General features: G+C 36.6%; 1 protein-coding gene across 1 annotated transcript in view; it reads right to left on the reverse strand.

Moving 5' to 3' along the window:
- RNF17 (ring finger protein 17) overlaps positions 1 to 22,574 on the reverse strand; it is a 123,875-nt gene that overhangs the window by 4,436 nt on the left and 96,865 nt on the right. The window contains 6 exon segments of the mRNA XM_043996376.1: positions 5,529 to 5,688; positions 9,793 to 9,909; positions 10,946 to 11,002; positions 18,115 to 18,240; positions 20,921 to 21,001; positions 21,924 to 22,043. Of these exon segments, the coding sequence (XP_043852311.1) occupies positions 5,529 to 5,688; positions 9,793 to 9,909; positions 10,946 to 11,002; positions 18,115 to 18,240; positions 20,921 to 21,001; positions 21,924 to 22,043 (661 nt within the window).

The following is a 22,574-nucleotide window of genomic DNA, read 5'->3' on the forward strand; positions in this document are numbered from 1 at the left end:
TTTCTCAATGTCACAAATTTAATATCAAAATAAATGTTTCACGTACTAATTAATTCACTGGATATGACTGTCAGGAAAAATCATATGCCAAATTTCATTCTAGCTCATTCACTTAGCAAGTTTCATTTCCTCAAGGTATTTAACGGAACAGAATCTGGCCTCCACCTAATCTAAAACTAAAAACATAGCTTCTTCACTAAGTATTATGACTTTATTAACATGCTATATGTGGCCAGAGTACTGGACCCAAGGGCAGAATGATGGGTTCAAATTTCACTGAATATAAGTTTCACAACTATAGAAGACACTTCTTTTTGAACCCCATTTATTCTTCCCTAGATGAAGATGAAAGGACCAGCAGCATCTCTTCAGTATTAAGTGTTGGTGAAAGAAGGCCCCTAGCACTGTCTGGATTCTCTGTAGGGAACTTAGGAGAGGACAGGGACAAAAGGCAAACAAGGGCTGGAAGGCAGAGCTGGGATTTCTAGTACTGGAGGAAACTTCTGAATCAACTAAATCACAGATTTAGTATCCACTTCACGGTATTGTTTTAAGGTTTAAATAAGATGATGTATATAATGTACTTTCTGCACACAGGGCAAAAATTTACTTGGTTTGGTGTATGGATAGGGGCAATGTGGTGTCTAAAGTATGACCATAAATGTAATTGAGGGAGTAAGCTGAAGATATTAAGAAACTAGAAAATTAGTGTCTGAAGGGAACAGAAGTTAGAATAAATAAGACTAAGGTAGGTATTAAACACTTGGGAGAAGAGACTGCTTTGGTAGTTCCACAGATGATGACATCAAGAATCTGGAAGAGAGTGACCTTTATCATTACTCAGCAATTTCCCTTTTCCTCAAGTCTATATGTCTGTTAAACAGTTACTCTTTTCCTTTTTACCAATATTATGGTTTCATATGCTGCCTTGAAACATAACTGATTATAGGGGCAGCTAGGTGGTGCAGTGGATAGAATACTGGCCCTGGAGTCAGGAGGACTCCAGTTCAAATCTGACCTCAGACACTTGATACTTACTAGCTGTGTGACCCTGGGCAAGTTACTTAACACCAACTGCCTCACCAAAAACAAAATAAAACAAAAAAAAAACCCCAACAACACAAAAAAACAAAAACATAATTGATTATACTGTGGAGGAAATGGGTTGCTAAGAGTGACTCTAAGACTTTTACCTCATAAACATTATACTTAAGAGAGATATTTCTGAATTAGTTTGACTTTAGTCCTACTTAGAGAAGCATAGACTTATTATACTTAGGAAATCTAGAATTATTAACAAATATGCCTTCTGGGGGGGTGGAGCCAAGATAATGGAAGAAAGGCTGTGACTCTGAGCTCCTGACAAATCCATCCACATATCTCAAAAAAAAAATAGTCATAAGGTAATTCCTAGAGCAGCAAAACCCACAAAAGAACAGAGTGAGACTATCTTCCAGCCAAGGATGGCTTAAATAGGTCGCAGGGATTGTCTGCTCAACAGGGTGAGAGAAGAGCTCAGTGTGTGGTGCAAATCTAGCCCCAGGCAGGTTGCACCTCTAAAGCCTTGTAATATTCAGCTTCAGCAGCTTCTTCTGAAACACAGATCAGCGAAGGGGTATAGCACTTGGCTGGAGAGAAATACTAGGGGGTCTCTGCTGGAGCAGAGGCAGAAGCACTGTGGGGTTACTCAGGAAGTGGACTTGAGTGACAGTGGCCCAGTGGGGAAGGGGCGCAGGCATGCCAAGCTTTCAACCATAGAGAATCAGATTTCAATCAGATTTCTGCCTCCAAGTTAAAGAGAAAGCAGGCCCCTGGTTACTTATAGGCCAAGTGGGCTGAGATCAAGCCTAAATTGTACCACCTGGGACCCCCTAGAGCTTGGAATAGTGCATCCTGGAAGCAACACTCCACATTAAGAAGGAGCTCCACAACAACATTAAGCCAAGAAATAGGCAGTCATGATGAGCAGGCAGGGAAAGCAGCAGTCCATTGAAAGTTTCTCTGGTGACAAGGTAGATCAAAAAACACCCTCAGAAAAAGATAAAGTCAAAGCTCCTACATCCAAAACTTCCAAGTAAAATATGAATTGGTCTCAGGCCATGGAATCACTCAAAAAGGACTTTGAAGATAAGGTAAGAGAGGGAGAGGAAAAAATGTAAAGAGAAATGAGAGTGATGCAGGAGGGTCATAAAAAAGTCAACAGCTTGAAAAGCCAAATTGAAAAAGGAGGTACATAAACTCTCTGAAGAAAATCATTGCTTAAGAATTAGGATAGAGCAAATAGAAGCTAATGACTTTATGAGAAATCGAGATGCAATAAAGGAAATCCAAATGAATAAAAAATAGAGGGCATTATGAAATATCTCCTTGGAACAACAGATGACTTGGAAAATAGATCCAGGAGAGATAATTTGAAAATCACTGGACTACCTGAAAAACATGATCAAATTAAGAGCTTAGACATCATTTTCCAAGAAATTGTCAGGGAAACCCTGATATTCTAGAAGCAGAAGGTAAAATATAAATAGCAAGAATCTACCAATCACCTCCAGAAAGAGATCCCAAAAGGAAAACTTCTAGGAATATTATAGCCAAATTCCAAGAACCCAGGTCAAGGCGAAAATATTACAAGCAGCTAGAAAAAAGGAATTCAAATACTTTGGAGCTACAGTTAGGATAACACAAGATCTAGCTTCTTATACATTAAAGGATTGGAGGTAATGGAATATGATAATCTAGAGGGCAAAGGAACTAGTATTACAACCCCAAATCACCTACTGAGCAAAACTGAGTATAATCTTTCAGAGGGGGAAAATAGGACTTCAATGAAAAAGAGGACTTTCAGGTATTTATGATAAAAAGATCTGAACTAAATTAGAAAATTTGACGTTCAAATACAAGACCCTAGAGAAGTTTAAAAAGGTAAACAGGAAAAAGAAATCAGGAGGGATGTTAAAAGGTTAAACAGTTTACATTCCTACATGGGAAGATAATACTTCTAACTCATAAGAACTTTCTCAGTATTAGGGCAGCTGAAAGGAATATACTTAGAGGGCACAGGTGTGAATGAATATGAATGGATGATATCTGTAAAGCATTTATTTTTTGTGGAGCAGGCAGGGTGGGGTGGCTTATTTCTGGGGCTGGAGTTGGGCTCAGGGCCTCCTGGGTCCAGGGCTGGTGCTTTGTCCACTGTGTCACCCAGCTGACCCATGATGATCTTTAAAATAAAGTTAAGGGGTAAGAGAAATGCACTGGAAGAAAGGGAAAGGGAGAGGTGGAATGTGGTAAAGTAGCTCACATAAAAGAAACAAGAAAAAGCTTATGGAGTGCAGGGGAAGATGGGGAAGGAGCGGGGAAGTTGAGTGAGCCTTACTCTCATCAGAATTGGCTCAAAGAGGGAATAACATACACACTTAGGTGGGTATAGTAATATATTTTGTCCTGAGGGAAAGTGGAAGGGGAAGGGGAAGGGGATAAAGCAGGAAGAGGTGAAGGAAAAGAGGGCAGACTGGGGGAGGGAGCAGTAAAAAGCAAAACACTTTTGAGAAGGGATAGGGTAAATGAAAATAGAGTAAATATCATGGGGAGGGAATAGGATGGAGAGTAATACAGTTAGCAATAGTAACTGTGAAAGAAATGATTAGCAGAATGCTATCAGAAGAACATGAAAAATGCAAACCATCAAAAGAGAAAGAACTGATGGTATCTGAATACAGACTGAAGTATAATTTTATGTTAGTTCCTCTTTCTAAAGTTATTTTGTTTGTTTTCTTTCACAGCCTAATATGAAGATGTTTTGCATGACTGCACATGTATGACATATTGAGCTGCTTGATTTCTTAGGGAGGGGTGAGGAGGGAGGGAAGAAAATTTGGGACACAAAGTTTTAAAAAAATCAATGTGAAAAAAATTTTTTTACATGTAACTTGGGGAAAATTCTAAATAAATAAATAAATCTAAATACACAAATAGGCCTTCTAATCACCATCTGGTCATACTTGAAGTATTTTCAATTTGATAGAACCTAGTAAAGGTTATACTCTGCTAGCAAAACTTTAAGGAACCCAGGGTTACTTCCATCTTATAGTGAGCCATCAGAGTAGGCCTTTATTATAGCAACTCAGTAATGGCCTGTATATATCTGATCACTGAGGACCAGCCTAGCAAAATTCTGAAACTACTTTTTTTGGGGGTGGGGTGGGGTAATAAGGGTTAAGTGACTTGCCCAGGGTCACATAGCTAGTAAGTGTCAAGTATCTGAGGCTGGATTTGAACTCAGGTCCTCCTGATTCCTGGGAGGGTGCTCTATCCACTTCACCACCTAGCTTCCCCCTGAAACTCACTATTAAAAGTTGGCCTCAGGAGGACGATTTTATTTTTGTGGGGGAGAGATTACAAAAACAGTTCTCAAAGACTAATAAGTTGTAGAGAGGTTGTAGTAAGAATTTGTGAGGGAACCACCCTTATCAGAGAAATTACAAATCTCTGAAGCACTGAAATATTAAAGATTCTATTTAATAAGCCTATCATTTTATGTCAGTCCACTGAAAGATTTAATATTCTTTTTCCATGTTCCTTAGTGATAAATACAAGTTAAATAAGTTGAAAAAGCAAATAAAGTTAGATTAGAGCTAGTTATGACCAACTTTAAATTTGGATGTACTTCTCCCCTTCTTAAAACTTATTAATCTGTATGAGAAATAGTAGACACCCCTTTCATTTACCACTTGAATGGCAAAAAGTAAGTTGACTGAAAAGACAAGAACCACAATACCCGTCCACCCCCAAAAATGCTTTGCAAACTTTTAAGTGCTAGAATCAATGCTAGCTATTATATATATGAACAAATAAATATATAAAACTATACAAATGCAAATAAAAACACTGAAACACAGCTGAACTCAAGATTAAATGCAATGACCAATATAATTCCTGGAGATGATTAAATATACTTCCCTTTTCCCTGTAAGAGCTAAGGGACAGTAGGTATAGAATATTGTCTTATTTAGCTTTGTTTTTCTTTTTTCTTTTCTTTTCTTTCTTTCTTTATTGTTGCAGGGCAATGAGGGTTAAGTGACTTGCTTAGGGTCACACAGCTAGTAAGTATCAAGTCTCTGAGGCCACATTCGAACTCAGGTCCTCCTGAATCCAGGGCTGGCCCTTTAATGCGCCACCTAGCTGCCCCCTGTTTTTCTTTTTTAAAGGGAGTGTTCTATAAGAATGGGTTACATATCAGGAAATGACATGGTATATATAAAAAAAAAACAACCCAAAAGGAATCAATAACATCATGACATCTGCAATGAAGGTAGAAATACACAATATTTCTTCTGTTTAGGAAATTAGTTGAAACAAAGAAAGTGTTGCTGATTTAAAGAAATTATTTTAAAACTTTTTTCACTTTTTCAAAACAAACATTGAACCAAAGCCTCCACAAATATTTAAAAAATAGCATGTCAAAGTTTCATTAAGATAAAAATATAATGAAATTTCTCTGTATGTGAAAAAAAATGACACAAAAATACCTGATCTAAAATCTGTCAGTGAAGGGAGAGAATCCACGTTTTGATTACAACTCTGTAGTACTTCATCTAGGCTCTTTGGTTCAGACTTCCAGCTGACTCCAGTGTCAATTGTGTCATTTTGATGGTTGAAGTTTTCTGTTAGATCAAGGCAGATATATACCTAGGCCAAAAGAATAAAAGGGCAATATTTCTTTAAATTTGTTATTTTTGCAATGTTTGTTACACAACTGGCATAGAATCAATAATAGTTATAACTAGGATACTCCTTGGTATTTTTGTTCTGATACCTCATCCACTTCTTGACCCCTTAATGTACTTGTTCCTAAGGAGTCTTTTTCCTTTTTTTCTTTGGCCATATTCTTCCTTGGCAAGCTCTCAAAGAATCTTAGATCTCAGGGACCATCTGGTTAATCAATATCTGAACCAGAATCTCATGTACAACATAATTTTTAAGCCTTTGCTTGAAAATCATAAGTGAAGAGGAGGAAAACTTTCACTGAGATAGTTTTAATCACTAGGAGAAGTTTCCTTATATCAAGCCAATAAATTTGTTTCTCTGCAATGTCCAAACATTATTTCTAATTTTGCTTTCTAGGGACAGCCTAAACCAGTCTAATCCTCCTTTCCATATGACAGTCTATGTTTTTCTTCAAATCAATGATAAAAAACGTTAAACAAGTCAAACCTATGCACAGTTTCCCGGAGTAGTTCACAAGACACTTCCTTCCAAGTTGAAGTTTACATTGAATAATTAGTAACTATTCTTTGGACAGTCAACTTAAATCAATTTTGAATCCAAGTAACTTATTTTCTGGCTCACTTTCTTCTGAGAATAGCATGGACAAGATCAAGGAGACTGTCGAATTCTTTGCTAAAATATATGTAAACTATATCTATAGGATTCCTTTGAACTAATCATCCAACATCCAAACCACCTAAAAAGAAAAAAGAAACCTGGGGGAATAAATTTAGATGTAGCTCCATAGGACAGGGAGTTGAGTTACAAAGGTAGAAAGTCTTATTTTTTTCCTCCAGTTCAGGGTCAAATTCGTTGTCTATTTATGATGTCTATCCAAGATCTATATATTGTTGACAAGTTCCTTCAACCATGTCAATATTATAATTGGGATAACTAGTGTCCTTCAGCTACTGGATTTTCCCTAAGAGAATGATTTGGTGAAATTCTTTGAAGTGATTAATGGATTTTCTCTCTAGTCTCTGTAGTGTTGTATGGCTTGATACAATCAGTATGTCATTTGTAAACAGGACTAACAGAGGCTTCATCACGTACAAGGAAAGAGTCTCTAAATTGGGGCTCTGGGTGGAGATCTGCTCCACAACAGTGGTGAACCACTTTGGCAAAAATATATTTGTGTTAGGCTTTGTTCAATATTAATCAAAGGATCATCTATGTCAGAGCCTTATAGGATGTTGGAGGTCATCACAGCAAAACCCCTCATTTCACAGGTGAGGAAGCTGAGGTTCAGAGAGGTTATGTGACTTGCCCAGGAGCACAAAGTACGTGCTTAAGAAAAATAATTTATGGAGTACTCATTCATGGTGCTCAGTGCTAGCTTTAACAAAAAAATAGAAGACAAGAGCGTCTCTTCTCTAATAGGGAGGCAGCTAGGGTTGATATAAGAGAAAACTGGGCAAGAGGCTGATAGTGGAGAGGGAATTTAGCTTTCTCAATAAATGGTGGTTTGGGCTGGAGCAGAATTTGAATTTAGATCCTTGTATTACAAGTCCAGCACTCTGTATCACCTAGCTAAGTCTAATGATCCTAAAATTGTGCAACAAGCTTTTCCCCCTCTTGTTACACTGTTCAAAGAATTTTAACATATACATGAAAAATTAAGACAACTCTGAGGTACCACTTCATACCTATCATACTGGCAGAAAAAGAAAATGACAAATGTTGGAGGAGATATAGAAAAATCAGAACACTAACACACTGTTGGTAGAGTTGTAAACTGATCCAACCATTCTGGAGAGCAATTATACTATGCCCAAAGCACTATAAAACTGAATGTAACCTTTGACCCAGTAATACCACTGTTAGGTCTGTATCCCCAAAAGATTTTTGTTTTGTTTTGTTTTTTTTTTGGTGAGGCAATTGGGGTTAAGTGACTTGCCCAAGGTCACACAGCTAGTAAGTGTGTCTGAGGCCGGATTTGAACTCAGGTACTCCTGAATCCAGGGCCAGTTCTCTATCCACTGTGCCACCTAGCTGCCCCCCCAAAAAGATTTTTAAAAAGAAAAAGGACCTATATGTACAAAAACATTTGTGGCAGCTCTTTTGTGGTGGCAAAGAATTGGAAATTGAGGGCATGCCCATCAGCTGGGGAATGGTTGACAAGCTATGGTATGTGATTGTGATAGAATACTATTGTGCTATAAGAAATGATGAATAGGATGGTTTCAGAAAAACCTGGAAACACTTACATGAAATGATGCAGAGTGAAGTGAAAAGAACCAGAACACTGTACATGGTAACAGCATGTGCAACTGCAAATGACTTAACTATTCTCACTAATACAATGATTCAAGATAATTCCAAAGGATTCATGATGAAAAGTGCTATCCATCTCGAGAGAGAGAACTGATGGAGTCTGAATGCAGATTGAAGCACCACTTTAAAAAAACTTTTGTTTTTTTTTGGGGGGGGTGGAGAATGAGGTGATGGGAGAGTTGTGGTTTTTTTCACGACTAATATGGAAATACATTTTGCATGACTGTAAATGTTTAATCTACATAAAACTGCTTCTCAATAAGGGCGGAGGGAAGGGAAGGAAAGAATTTGGAACTCAAAAATTTTTAAAGTTCATGTTAAAAATTGTTTTTACATGTAATTGGAAAAATAGTAAAAGTGAGAAAAATATATGCCTGAGAGATACCTTGTTGGAGGAAAGCTTTTAGGGAGATGTTTTACTCTACCTTACTTTTAATTTTTTTAGTCAACAAAAAATAAGCATATTGGAATTTTTAATTTTTTCCATCTTTCTACAATATGCTAGTAAGGATTCAATCTACTATGGAATATTATTTATGAAAGCTTTAATGCTTCTTTCTAATAACTTCATCAAGGCATGTGAAGATTGTTGTTCAGTTGTGTTAGACTTTTCGTGACCCTATTTGTGGTTTTCTTGGCAAAGATACTGGAGTGGTTTGCCGTTTCTTTCTCCAGCCCATTTTACAGATAAGGAAACTGAGGTAAACAGGATTAAGTGACTCGCCCAGGATCACAAAGCTAATGAGTTTCTGAAGCTGGATTTGAACTCAGAAGATGAGTCTTTTTGACTTCAGGTCCTGTGATCCACCTAGCTATCCCATGTATACAGATTACTTTAAAAGATATTTTTTTCTACAGATAAGAAATAAGACATATAGGTCAGTAATTATTGACACTTTGTAAGTTTCTTTCTTTCTTTTTTTTTTTTTTAAAGTGAGGCAATTAGGGTTAAGTGACTTGACTAGGATCACACAGCTAGTAAATGTTAAGTGTCTGAGGCTGGATTTGAACTCAGGTACTCCTGCCTCCAGGGCAGGTGCTCTATCCACTGTGCCACCTAGCTGCCCCCAGTTTCTTTTTTGGTAACAACATCTCTGAGATTCCTGCCCCCCCCAATTACTTTGCTACTTCCTTAAGATAATATGAGCATTAATTCCTCAAAATTCTGTCATCGTGTACATTTGGTCTAGTTCATCTGCTTTTCCATCTTTGTTCTCTTCAGTGCCATTTTTGCCTTTCCTATAAGTGAAATGGGGGCTGTTAACATAGAAAGCCACTAAATGTGGTGGCTCCACTTACTGTCCTTAATGGTAAAAGGATATGTTGTAAAATATTTGAAAATCTTTCTTTACTGATGGGGAAGAGGGAAGGTGGGAGAAAAATTTGGAACTAAAAATTCTATGAAAACAAATGTTGAAAACTATCCTTCTATGTAACTGGAAAATAATAAAATACTGAACTATCAGAACAAAAAAAGAAAATATTTCTTTTATCTATTTTATTCTCTTTCAATACCTTTTGAATTATTGCTAAATTGGGTCCCTCGTTTAGGTATCTTTAAACTGTTTTCTTCTGTTTTCCCCTCCATTGCTTCGTGTTATCTCATGAGGTGATAATGCTTAAAATCTTCCACTATCCTTCTCCGTAAGACTGTACAAATAAATTATTTTCTAAATTGGTGATACTCTTGGTTACCATGTTACTATATGGATTAAAATTTTCATTTGCCCATTATATATTTAAATTGTATACCTCATTAGGTGAAACAACATGTTTCACTTGGACGGGATAAAGTTCTCCTGGAGGAGGAAGAGATGGTGATAAATATGGTGGTAAAACAGGAGTTTCCATATCAGACCGAAGCAATTCCTAGAACATAAGATAAATTCAAGTTTCATTATGATCATTACTGCAAAGTTCAAAGAAAAATTATTCATTATGACACGACTCCAAATTAGCAAAAATCTTTCTGGAATTTGGTAACTGTCATATAGACATATCTCTTGATTATTTTCTGGATATGGGTTGAACTTTCCACCAATTCACTTTCATCTAAACTGTAAGTCAGGATAGCTAGGTAGCATAGTAGATAGAGGATTGGGCCTGGAATCAGGAAGACTAATCTACCTGAATTCAAATCCAGCCTTAGACAGTTACCATATGTGTGACCCTAGGCAAGACAACTAAATCTGTTTGTCTTAGTTTCCTTATCTGTAAAAGAAGTGGAGAAGAAAATGGGAAACTACTTCAGGATCTTTGCCAAGAAAACTTCAAATGGGAGCATGAAGAATTAAGACACTACTGAAAAACAACTGAACAGCAAGAACAGATTACAAGTTCAGTCTGGCAAAATAAATTTGATTTTTTTGTGCTTGAGTGAAAATATGAAATAATATGAGAAAATGCATGTGAAATAGGTAATAATACGAGGAAATGAGACATCTGTAAAGCCATATTGAAAACCTTAACGTGCTATAGAAATGAGAGCTGCTATTATTATCATTATTATAATTTATTTGTGGGTTTTTCTTCATTCTCTTTTCTATGTTTATAATTAACTTCTCATAACACAATGTAATCAGTGTATTGGCAAGGCTAGAATAAGACTATCTAGTAGGTATGTTTTTTCAGGGTTGATATTTTGAGCCTAAAAACAGAATAACATCTACCAAAGTGACTATAACTTCCTACTACAGGGGATCCTGATAGTGGGGTTATATAGGCAGCACAGAAAATATTTGATCTGAGAAATAAAGATAAATTGTTTATTGTTGAATTTTCATGATTACTGCATAAAAAGCATTTATTTAGTAAATATCCACCCTCTAGAAATAGTAGTATTTCAGGCACTTAGTAAGAAATGGAAATGATTTAACTATAAAATAAGATCTGGGTTGAAACTTACCTTAAAATTTATTTCCCAGTTTTCTTCTTCATACTTTTCACTGTGATCCTTTGGCTTCTGAAATAACAATACAGCAATATTATTATTACATCTTTTTTATTTCACATTACTTTTATCTTAAGAGTATACATATTTTAGTTAGGTTCCATTTAATTATTTCAGGGTATAGAGCATAGCCACAGATTCCCAAAGAGATTCTAAATAGTGCTCTATGTATTTCACCCACAAGAAATCTTTAATGTTATAAAGTCAATGGTGACCTCAAATTCTTATGAGATAGTAGGTCTTATTACATCTGAAAAAAGTAGCATGGTAAGCTGGCATTTTCATTCCTATTTATAATATTCAATATAGAACAGGTACATATCTGCATTGTTAAGAGTCTCATCACTGAGAATTCCCAATGCCAATGAAATCACAGGTTCTCCCCAAATTTTATATAGATATGCAACATTAAAGTGTTTAGTGTGAAATCAAAGGACAAGGATCTGAAGAGGCAGAAGAGAACCTTGTCCAATGGACAGGTGGTTAGAGAGCAGAAGAATGTAGTAGAAGAAAAAGAAAAAGCCCACTGAATACTAGGGGAGTGAAATAAAGATATGAAGAACTTCCTTCTGAGGAGAAGCAGCTGTTGGTTCTCTAAGGCATGATACCTTTCACAAAAAAAGTCAGAGAAAGAGATAAACAAGAGAGCAAATAACTAACTGCCTGCTATGAAGAGAGGTTCCTATTTTTTGACCTGCTAACAACTGAGAATTGTATAAACTCCCCAGGGCATGGTATAGCTGAAACATGAGACATGTTTTAAAATCTGCAAAACTTCTAAACCCTGGTGATGCATTGGGGCATAAACAATGAATGCAGAAAACATTTGCAAAGATCATGAAGTCTTGGAGAATAAACTCAACACCTCAAGGATACAGGTGGTACACCTTCACCACTGCTGCCCATCAAAGTTAAGGATTTTAGAAGAAAAAAACATTCTGGGTATGAGAACAGTTAGTTAAGATGATAGGACCTGAGAATAGGATTTGGGTTCCTGGCTCTAGAAGGGATACACCTACAAAGATTATAAAGTATATTTGCCCCAAATCTTGCAGATCTAATAAAAGGGGGATAGTAGCATAATATTGAGAAGGAAGACATTTGAAGAAATCATAAGTGATAGCGGAAGAAGGTTGGACAGCATCTGGATAAAGACTTATGGAGCACTGCCATGTTGTGGTACAGGGGTTTACATAGCTCAATGAAACTATGAGCTATACCATGCAGTGTCACCCAAGACAGAAAGATCATAATGGAGAGTTCTGACAAAAGCTGATCCACTGGAAAAGGAAATGGCAAACCACTCCAGTATCTGCCAAGAAAACCTTATAGATAGTACTAAAATGATATGAAATGACATTGGAAGATGAGCTCTTTAGGTTGGAAGGTGTCCGATACACTACTTGGGAAGAGCAGAATACAACTACAAGTAGCTCCAGTACTAATGAAGTGGCTGGGTCAAAGCCAAAAGGAAGCTCAGCTTTGGATGTGTATAGCAATGAAATGAAAGTCTGATGCTATAAAGATCAGTATTGCGTAAGAACCTGGAATGTAAGATCTATGAACTAAAGTGAGCTGGATAGGGTTAAACAGGAGACATAAAGATTAAACATCTATATAATGGTTGTCAACAAAAGGTGACTCTACAGAGGGACATCACCAGATGGTCAATACAGAAATCAGATTGATTATATACTTTACAGCAAAAGGTGGAGAAGCTCTACATAGTTAAAACAAGAACTGAAGCTGACTTTAGCTCAGATCATGAGCTTTTTGTTGCAAAATTCAGACTTAACTAAGTAGGGAAAACCATTAGACCATATAGGTATATCCTAAATAACATCCCTTATGAATATGAAGTGGAGGTAATGAATAGACTTAAGGAATGAGAGATGGGAGATAGAGTGCCTAAAGAACTATGGACTGAGTACAATACTGTAAAGGAGGAAGCAACAAAAAACTTTCCCAAGAAAAAGAAGAGTAACAAAGCAAAACAGCTATCTGATGAGGCTCTGCAAATAGCTGAGGAAAGACAGAAAGCAAAAGGTAAAGAATAACTGAATGCAGAATTCCAGAGAAAAGCCAGGAGAGATAAAGTTTTCTTATATGAGCAAAGCAAAGGAAGAGAAAAGAACAACAGAATGGGAAAGACAGATCTCAAGAAAGTTAGAGATATCAAGGGAAAGTTTCATGCAAAAATAGACATGATCAAAGACAAAAACGGTAGGGATTTAACAGAAGCAGAAGAGATGACAATAATACACAAAAGAGCTACATAAAAAAGATCTTAACATCACCAATAACCAGGAAAGTGTGGTTATTGATCTAGAGTCAGACTTCCTGGAGAATGAAGTCTGGTGGGGAGGACAGAGCCAATATTGGGGAGAGAAGCCATCAGGTTGCCTGAGCTCTCCTTCTGTTCTCTCAAAAAGAACACTATATCAAGTCTCTAAATGGATTCTGAAACTTACAGAAACTACAAAAAGACAGAGAGACACAATCTTCCAACCTGAGATAATTTAGAAGACTTCAGGAAGGGTTGGTCTCACTCAGCAAAAGTGGGGTGCAGTGTGGAGAGGGTTGGGGCAAGTGAGCAGGAAGCTCTAGGCCATAGCTGAGCAACTGAAGCCCCTTGATCCTGGCTCAGCAAGCTGGTGGCGCAGTAGGCCAGTGGTGAGATTCACCAGCACCAGCTGAGGGGGCAAGCTGCCAGCTAGAGGGCCACCCACAGGACAGGTGTGACCAGGCCTGGCCATCCCAGCGTGTCAGGACCAAGTGCAGGGAGCAAGCCCAGGATGGTGAGAAATCCACAAAGCCATAGAGGCCTAAGAGTAGAAAGCCAGTGACATAGCCCTTATCCCTCAGCACAAGAAGCTTGAAACAGTGACCCTGGTGCCCCAGGAACAGACTTCAACTTAAAAAAAAATAAGCTGCAATATGAATAAGAAACAAAAAAGAGCTCTTACCATCAAGAGCTTCTGTGTCGACAGGGAAGAGCTAAACACAAACTCAGATGAGGACAATACTCTCAAATTGTCTATATGTGAAGCCTCAAGAGGGAAGATGAACTGGTCTCAAGACCAGAAAGCTCAAGTGGGTCTCAGGAAGCATTGCTAACAATAAGGGCTGGTGGAGATGATGGAATTTCAACTGAGCTATTTAAAACCCTATTAAAGTGCTGCAGTCAATATGCCAGCACATTTGTAAAACACAAGAGTGACCACTGTATTGCAAAAGATCATTTTACATCTCAATTCTAAAGAAGGGCAACACCAAGGAATGTTCAAATTACTAACTACTACACTCATTTCACATGTCAGCAAGAATATGCTTAAAATTCTGCAAGCTAGGCTTCAGCAATATATGAACCAAGAATTACCAGAACAGCAGGCTGGCTTTCGAACCAAAGACCACATTCACTGGATTGTGGGGATTGTGGAGAAAGCAAGAGAGTTCCAGAATAAAAAACATCTACTTCTGCTTCATTGACCACACTTGAAGCCTTTGACTGTGTAGATGACAACAAAATGTGGTTAAGTTCTCAAAGAGATGGGAGTACCAGATCCTCTTACTTGTCTCCTGAGGAGTCTATATGCAGGCCAAGAAGCAACAGTTAAAGGCGAAGATGGAAGAACTGACTGGTGAAAGATTGGAAAATGAATACAAGGCTGTATATTGTCACCTTACTTATGTAATGTATATGCAGAGTACATCATGCAAAATGCCAGGCTGAATGATTCAAAAGCTGGAATTAAGGCTGCCAGGAGAAATATCAACCATGTCCACTACATAGACAATACCACTCTGCTATCAGGAAGTGAACAGGAACTGAAAAACGTCTTGATGAGGATGAAAGAGGAGAGAGTTTTGTAAAAGCTGGCTTGAAGCTTAACATCCAAAAAAATAAGGATTTTGGCAACTGGTCCCATTACTTCCTGGCAAATAAAGTGAGAAGGAATGGAAGCAGTGTCAGATTTTTATATTCTTGGGCTCAAAGATCACTTCAGATGGCAATGATAGCCACGAAATTAAAAGACACTTGCACCTTGCAAAAGCTATGGCAAATCTGGACAGCGGATTAAAAAGTAGAGACATTACACTGCTGATAAAGGTACCTATTCTCAAAGGAATGATTTTTCCAGCAGTCAGCTATGGCTGTGAGAATTGGATTATAAGAAAATCTGAGTGCTGCAGAAGCAACATTTTCAAACTGTGGTGCTGGAGAAAACTTTTGAGAATCCCTTGAGCAGCAAGGTCAAATCAGTCAATACATAAAGAAATTAATTCAGGCTATTCACTGGAAGGTCAAATACCAAAGATGAAACTTAAATACTTTTGTCACATAATAAGAAGACAGGACTCACTAGAAAAGATCCTGATGTTGGAAAAGACAGAAGGCAAAAGGAAAAGGCGATGACAAGGGATAAGATGGATAGAGACAGTATCATGGAAACAATGAACATGAACTTTGACAGACTTCCAGAATAGTGGAGTATAGAAGGGCCTGCAATACTATGGTCCATAGGGTCAAAAAGAGCTGGACACAACTGAATAGCTGAGCAACAAAAAGACTGATGGAGGCAGAAACACAGGTGATATTGTCACTGGACTATACTACAGATCATCTGATCTGAAGGAAGAAAGAAGATGATTTAGGAAATAGATGACAAAGCCTGGTATAGAGGTCAGATAGTGGTGATATGGGACTTTACTTGACTAGTGCAGCCTCTTCCATCTACTGCTACTCTTTCCAAATTCATCCCCTATGGCCAGCAAACTCTCTTTCTATCCTCTCAAACTCAGTGACACTGAAATCTCTAGCTGCATATTCTTCTTCATATCATACCCTCAATCTTGCCATCACCCGCAAGTAATCCATTTTCATGATCAAGAACTCTGAAATTTTTATTCAATCATAACATCCTAACATTATATCTCTTCCTTTGCCTCTCTCTTACCTGCAACCTATTTTTGATATTTTCATGGCCCTGAATCCCTCTCTCAGTATTTTGCCATCTCTCATAGTCAGACTACACTCCCAAAGCTCCAATCTTGACCACTTAAAAAACCAGTTTCATTCTACAACTTTGCTCCCTTGTTCTGATGCCACTCAGTTCTTGCTGAATACTAAAATCTCATCATCTTCCATCTTGGCTCCTATTCAAATGCTGCTGAAAGAAGTCATGCATTTTTGCTGACTGGGTCTACTATAAACTACTGTTATCTAATCCCAGTGGAGTTCTCCACAGCAAGACAGGCCTTTGACTCCTTCCTTAACTGATTCTCTTTCCTGCTGTGCAAAGAGGCTGTTCCAAAGCTCTTTTCCAGCCTCCTACAGTGACTCTCTCCCATTTTCTCAGCTAAGGACCTTGCCTCATACTTTACTGAAAGAATAAAGGCCATCTGCTATGACCTTTATAAAGAAACTCTATAACTCAAAACCCCTTGACACTATTCTTCTTCGCCTGTCTTTTACTTAAGTCTCAGATGAAAACTTAGCCCTTTTCTCCCCAAGGTTAAAACCTTCACAGGTACCCTAAATTCCACTCCTACTGCCTCAGATAGACTGTCTGTACAATCAATCCTATAATGTATCTAACCTTCAACCTCCGTTGGTTCTTTCTCTGCAGGCTGCATTCTGAAGTTTCTTTCATCTTTAAAGAAATGCCCATTAGACCCTACCACCCCTCTTAAAACTACTGTTCTAAATCTGTCCTTCCTTTCATAGCCAAATGCCTAAAAAAGCTATTGACATTCTTGCTTCTATTTCTCCTCCCTTCCCAACTTTTTGCAATCTGACATCCAACCATATTACTACTAAAATCGTTCTCTATAAAATTACTAGTAATCTCTTAATTACTTCATTCTTCTTAACCTCTTTGTAGCACTTGACTCTGCTAACCACTCTTCTCTGGATACTTTCTCCTGCCTTGACTTCTATGATACTGCTCTCTTTTATTCTTCCACCCACCTAATAGTTTTGTTTATTTAAATAAGTCTCCTTTGCTGGATCATCATCCATATTCTGCCTCCAAATTGTACTATTCCAAGACTTTGTCCTGGGCTCTATTCTCATTTCCCTATATAATCAACTAACCTCATCAGCTCCCATGGGGTTAATGATACTATTTCTGTAGATGACTTTCAGGTTTATTTATTTTTCCCTAGTCTCTTTACTAATATCCAATGCCCTGATTATTAACTTGTTGTTCTATACAAAATAGAAGGTAGACATATCCAAAACCCAATTCAATATCCACTCCAAACCTAACACTTCTGAACTTTCCCATTTATATCAACGGTGCCACTAACCTTTTTATCATTCAGGTTTGTAACTTTGGGAGGAGAAGTAATATAAACTGACAGAAAAAAGCAGGTTGAGGAACAGGTTGGTAAGGACTTTGAAGGCCAGAAATTTTTATTTATTTAATCCCAGTGGTAATAGGGAGTCACTCAAGTTTACTGGGTAAAGGAGTAATATGATCAAACATATGGTCTATAAATATCACCTTGATAATAGTGTAAAGGTTAAATGAGAATGGAAAGAAACTACAAGCAAGGGGAAGCCAATTAGGAAACTTGTGATAGTCAAGTGTCAAAGTAATAAGGGCCTGAATTGGGGTTGCTGCATGAGTAAAAAGAGGGGAACAAATATAAAATTTTGTGAAGGTAGAAATGGCAGATTTGACGAATGATTAGCTACACAGAGATGACGTACTGAATATATGAAGAGTCAAGGAGGACAAAGGGCCGTCATGTGGAAAGTAATCATGTTCAGCTTGTCCCTATAGGGTAGAAACCAGGAACAATGGTAGAAGTGGCAAAGAGAGAAATTTAGGTTTGGGATAAGGAAAAAATTTACTAAAATTTCAAGTTATCTTAAAGTGGAATGGATGTCACAGAAAAAAGTAGGTTCCCCTACACTGCAGTATTCAAGCAAAGACTAGATGATGACTTATCAAATCTATGTTACAGACAAGATTCTTTTCCAAGTATCCTCTCAGAGATCCCTTCGAACCATGAAATTTTGTGAAACATAGTTCACTTACTTTAGCCAATATTTATAATTTTGATTAAGTTTGAGATTTCCTAACTCTAGCTAAAAGAAAGGTTAACTTGCTTACCTCTTTCAGTATTTCCTCAGAACCTTCAAATATACAATGTTTATGGTGTGCCATAAAATAAGAAAGTGACATTCCATCAAAATAGAGATGAACAGATAATTTCCCCCATGGGTTTTTGGGTATTTCCTATTAAATACAATTAAGGAGTATAGTTAAGTTTCAAAACATAATATTGATTTAATTTAAAAGTTGAACATTTATGGTCATTTCACAAAACTACAATTATGCCCTCTGTAAAACAGTATGGCTGTGCAATTCAGAGCACTAAATCACAAGTTTTTCAAAAGTACTTTTTCTTTACTTCTAAGGAACTAATCATAATGTATTAGCCTATGTAATAATGACATCATTCATATAATAATTTAGAGTTAATAAAATACTTTCTTCACAATAATTCCAGGAAGTTGGTGGTAAGGTATTATTATCCCCTTTCAAAGATAAAAATGAAGCACAGAAAAATGACTTGCCCGGGAACATACATTAAATGTCAGAGTGAAATTCCCTACCCCCAGTTCCAGTGCTCTCTACTATATCACATAGCAATTTCTTAAAATTATATGCACGAATCTTAAACTCAAAATTTAAAAAGAAAAAGAATGCCAAAATATGTAGATAATAAATTAAAAAAACCCTATCTGTACACATTTGTTAACAGCAATCTAAAACAACTAAGATGCATGAGACCTCATTTATGTTGTGGCTGTCTCTATTCTGCTCTTACCTCAAATCTAGAGCACTGCAATAAGTCTCTTGCCCCCATCAATTCTTCCCACAGAACTAAGTTAATTTTCTAATTTAGCGTTTTGATGCTATTTCCCTATTTAAAAAAATGATTCAATGGTTTCTCAGGTTCTCTGTAAGACTAAGATCCTTAGTCTGGCATTCAAATCCACACAAATTCTTGCCTCTGCCACATTCCTTTCATTATTACCCTGCACTTCCATTTTGGCCAAATTAAATACTGTTTCCAGGATAAGCTACAGTGAAAATCTTACTCTTGTCTAAAGGCCAGCTAAACTTCTCTACCTTTTCCTTGACATTTTTTCTGATGCCCAGAAACCTAAGTTTCCTCTTTTGCAGTCTTGTACCACTCATTCAGCATTTACATATGTTACTCTTCATCTGAAAACTGTCTGTCCATATCTTTGACCATTTCTCAATTGGGGAATGACTTGTATTCTTATAAATTTGATTCAGTTCTCTACATATTTGAAAATGAAGCCTTTATCATAAACACTGGCTATAAAAATTATTTCCCAGCTTTCTGCTTTCCTTCTAATCTTGGTTGCATTGGTTTTGTTTGTACAAAACCTTTCAAATTTAATGTACTCAAAATGATCTATTTTGCATTTCATAATCTATCTCGTGTTTGGTCCTCAGTTCTTCCCCATTCCATAGATCTGACAGGTAGACTATTACTTCCTCTTCTAATTTGCCTGTGGTATCATCTTTTATTTCTACATTATGTACCAATTTTGACATTATTTTGACCTTATTTTGGTATATGGTATAAGATGTTGGTTTATGCCTAGTTTCTGTGGTACTATTTTCCAATTCTCCTGGCAGCTTTTGTCAAATAGTGAGTTCTTATAAATTTGTTGTTGTTGTTTTGTCTTTGTAGGTATAAGGATGTCTCTTTGGAGGAAGGATCCTCTTTTTTAAAAGCTTGCATGTTGCCTCTTAGTAAAGCCCAGAAGGATCAAAAGAATTGCTCAAGTTCACAATGGTATTAAATGGCTCAGCCAGATTTCCAACCTAAGTCCTTTAAATCCAAATCTAGTGTTATTGCTGATATACCAACAGCTTCCTGTGACAGGACGTAATGCTGCTGCATACCATAAATTAAAATGAAGTAAATATTTAGCAAAAGAATCCTTAAGCTTATAAATACTTTGTGTGACCTTTAAAAAACTTCACATATCCTAAAATTAAGCTTATTTAAAATTTTAGAATTAAGTTTATCTCCTTTCATATAAATATCAATTATACACTTGTGTATACATATACAAATATGTTTATCACTTTAAAGATCTAGCTTTAGATATTAGTTATTCCCTCTAATTCTTTTAAGGAGTTATTATGACATGTCAATATACATAACTGCTTAAAAATTAATACAAATCTTTACGTGATGGCAAGGAATTGGAAGTTGAGGGGGGTGCCCATCAATTGGGGAATGGCTGGACAAGTTGTGGTATATGAATACAATGGAATACTATTGTGCTGTAAGAAATGATGAGCAGGAGGAGTTCAGAGAAACCTGGAGGGTCTTACGTGAGCTGATGATGAGTGAGATGAGCAGAACCAGAAGAACATTGTACACAGTATCATCAACATTGAGTGTTGATCTACTGTGATGGACTATATTCTTCTCACCAATGCAATGGCATAGAAGAGTTCCAGGGAACTCGTGATAGAAGCGGATCTCCAAATCCAAGGGGAAAAAAAAAAAAAAGAATTGCGGAGTATAGATGCTAAATGAACCATACTATTTCTTTTGTTTTTGATGCTGTTGTTTTTTTCTATTTTGAGGTTTTTCATCATTGCTCTGATTTTTACTCTTATAACATGACTAATGCAGAAATAGGATTAATGTTATTATGTGTATATATATATATATATATATATATATATATGTATATATATAAATAACCTATATCAGATTACCTGCTGTCTAGGGGAGGGCGGAGAGAGGGAGAAAAATCTGAAATTGTAAAGCTTGTATAGACAAAAGTTGAGAACTATCTTTACATGTAACGGGAAAAATAAAATACTTTATTAATTAAAAAAAATTAATACAAATTACCATGTTATGAATTTCCACCTCTCTTTTCGGTAGTAGTTCTTGAAGGAGTTCTACTGCATCTGGCTGCCAGGAATTTCCAATCTAATTTGGATAAAAATCTGTTATTTTCCATTAACAAAGTTAAAACAACATTCAGAGCAAGAAACCATATATATATATGAAAACCAGAGAATCATAATGAAATTGCTTTGAGATAATGTTCCAAAAAACTTATAAGGGTAATTATCACTGCATTTTGGTTTATGACTGTGATTTCACTGGTATAACGAATTCTGTAATTTGTCTACAATTTATGTTTTTAGAAAGTTGCCCAGGGTCACATAGCTAGTATGGACAGAGGTGGGATTTAAACTTAAGTTTTCCTGACTCCCAGTTTTTCCTAACTTTGAGTCAAGTATTTTATAGCATGATGCCTTTCTTCTATACTTATGTTGCAAAATTCTTCTGCCTGAAGTAATCTAATGTGATTTGATTAAATCCTACCTAATACCTCTATGAAATCAATCCTCCTAAAATTTAATTAGTCAATTGTGTAACAGAAATAATAAGAAACATGTTCAGCAAACACAATTCCATTATGTTGAAACACAAAAAGGAAAAAACACATTGGCTGGCTTAAAACTTCTTGAGTTATCCCTTAAAACCAAAGAAAAACATCTCATGGCAAATCAAAGTCTATACCTAACATTTTATCAGGAGGAACATAGAAGGATCTTCGTTTCCCTTAGATCTAACTCTTCTCCCCAGTAGTATAAACTTCAAATCTTCCAGGCATAAAAACAAAGGACACCAAAAGCAAAACAAATCGAAATGTAAAATAGGACCTCTAATGTTTCTAGCTGTGTAATTATCTTAGTATATTTATTTGTAATATTGAGCATAGTAAGAGCTCCTTAGGGAAGTGAGTCATGGATAACATTGCATCTTACACATTGAGCATTTGATTATCATGCCAGAAAGGATTATCTAGATTATTACATTGACAGAGCAACAAATTACTTACAGGCACAGTATTATACAGCTCACATGGAATACAAAACTGGGGTCTATCGGCATATAATACAATTGGGTAAAGATGACACTGTGGGATCTTCTCAGTATATCCATGGTCTAAATATTGTACCTGCATCAAAAATGAATTGTGTCACAAAGTAATTGGTAGAGGATTTTATATACCTCAATGTTAAATAAGAACTATAGTAATCATTCCTAAAAGATACAGTTACTATGATTTGAAAAACCGCGCAGGAAAAAGTACCCAAACTTTGTCATGAAATTGTTATAAGCCCACATATGTAATTGTACATACTGACTGCTTCTTGGCTTTTTCTTATTTTATTTTAAATTTCCCAGGCGTGGGGACCATGGCTTCTTTGTACAATGTCACCACAAAGGGCAAAACTAGGCACTCTGTGGTCAATAGAATGGTTACTCAAAGTACATTTGTGAAAAGCTTAAATTAAAACGAGAGTGATATGGTATACTTTAATAAACACAAATTGGAAGGAGTCCTAGTTCCCAGTTTCATATCTGTCACTGATACGTTGTGTATATCATCATGTCACCACCTCCCTAAACACGTTTTCTCACCTATAAAATGAGGGGGTTAGACACTATTCATTTTAAGTTTCCTTCTGGCTCAAAAATTTTTATT

Source organism: Dromiciops gliroides, chromosome 3, assembly GCF_019393635.1.
Source record: "Dromiciops gliroides isolate mDroGli1 chromosome 3, mDroGli1.pri, whole genome shotgun sequence".
NCBI classification, from domain to species: Eukaryota; Metazoa; Chordata; class Mammalia; order Microbiotheria; family Microbiotheriidae; genus Dromiciops; species Dromiciops gliroides.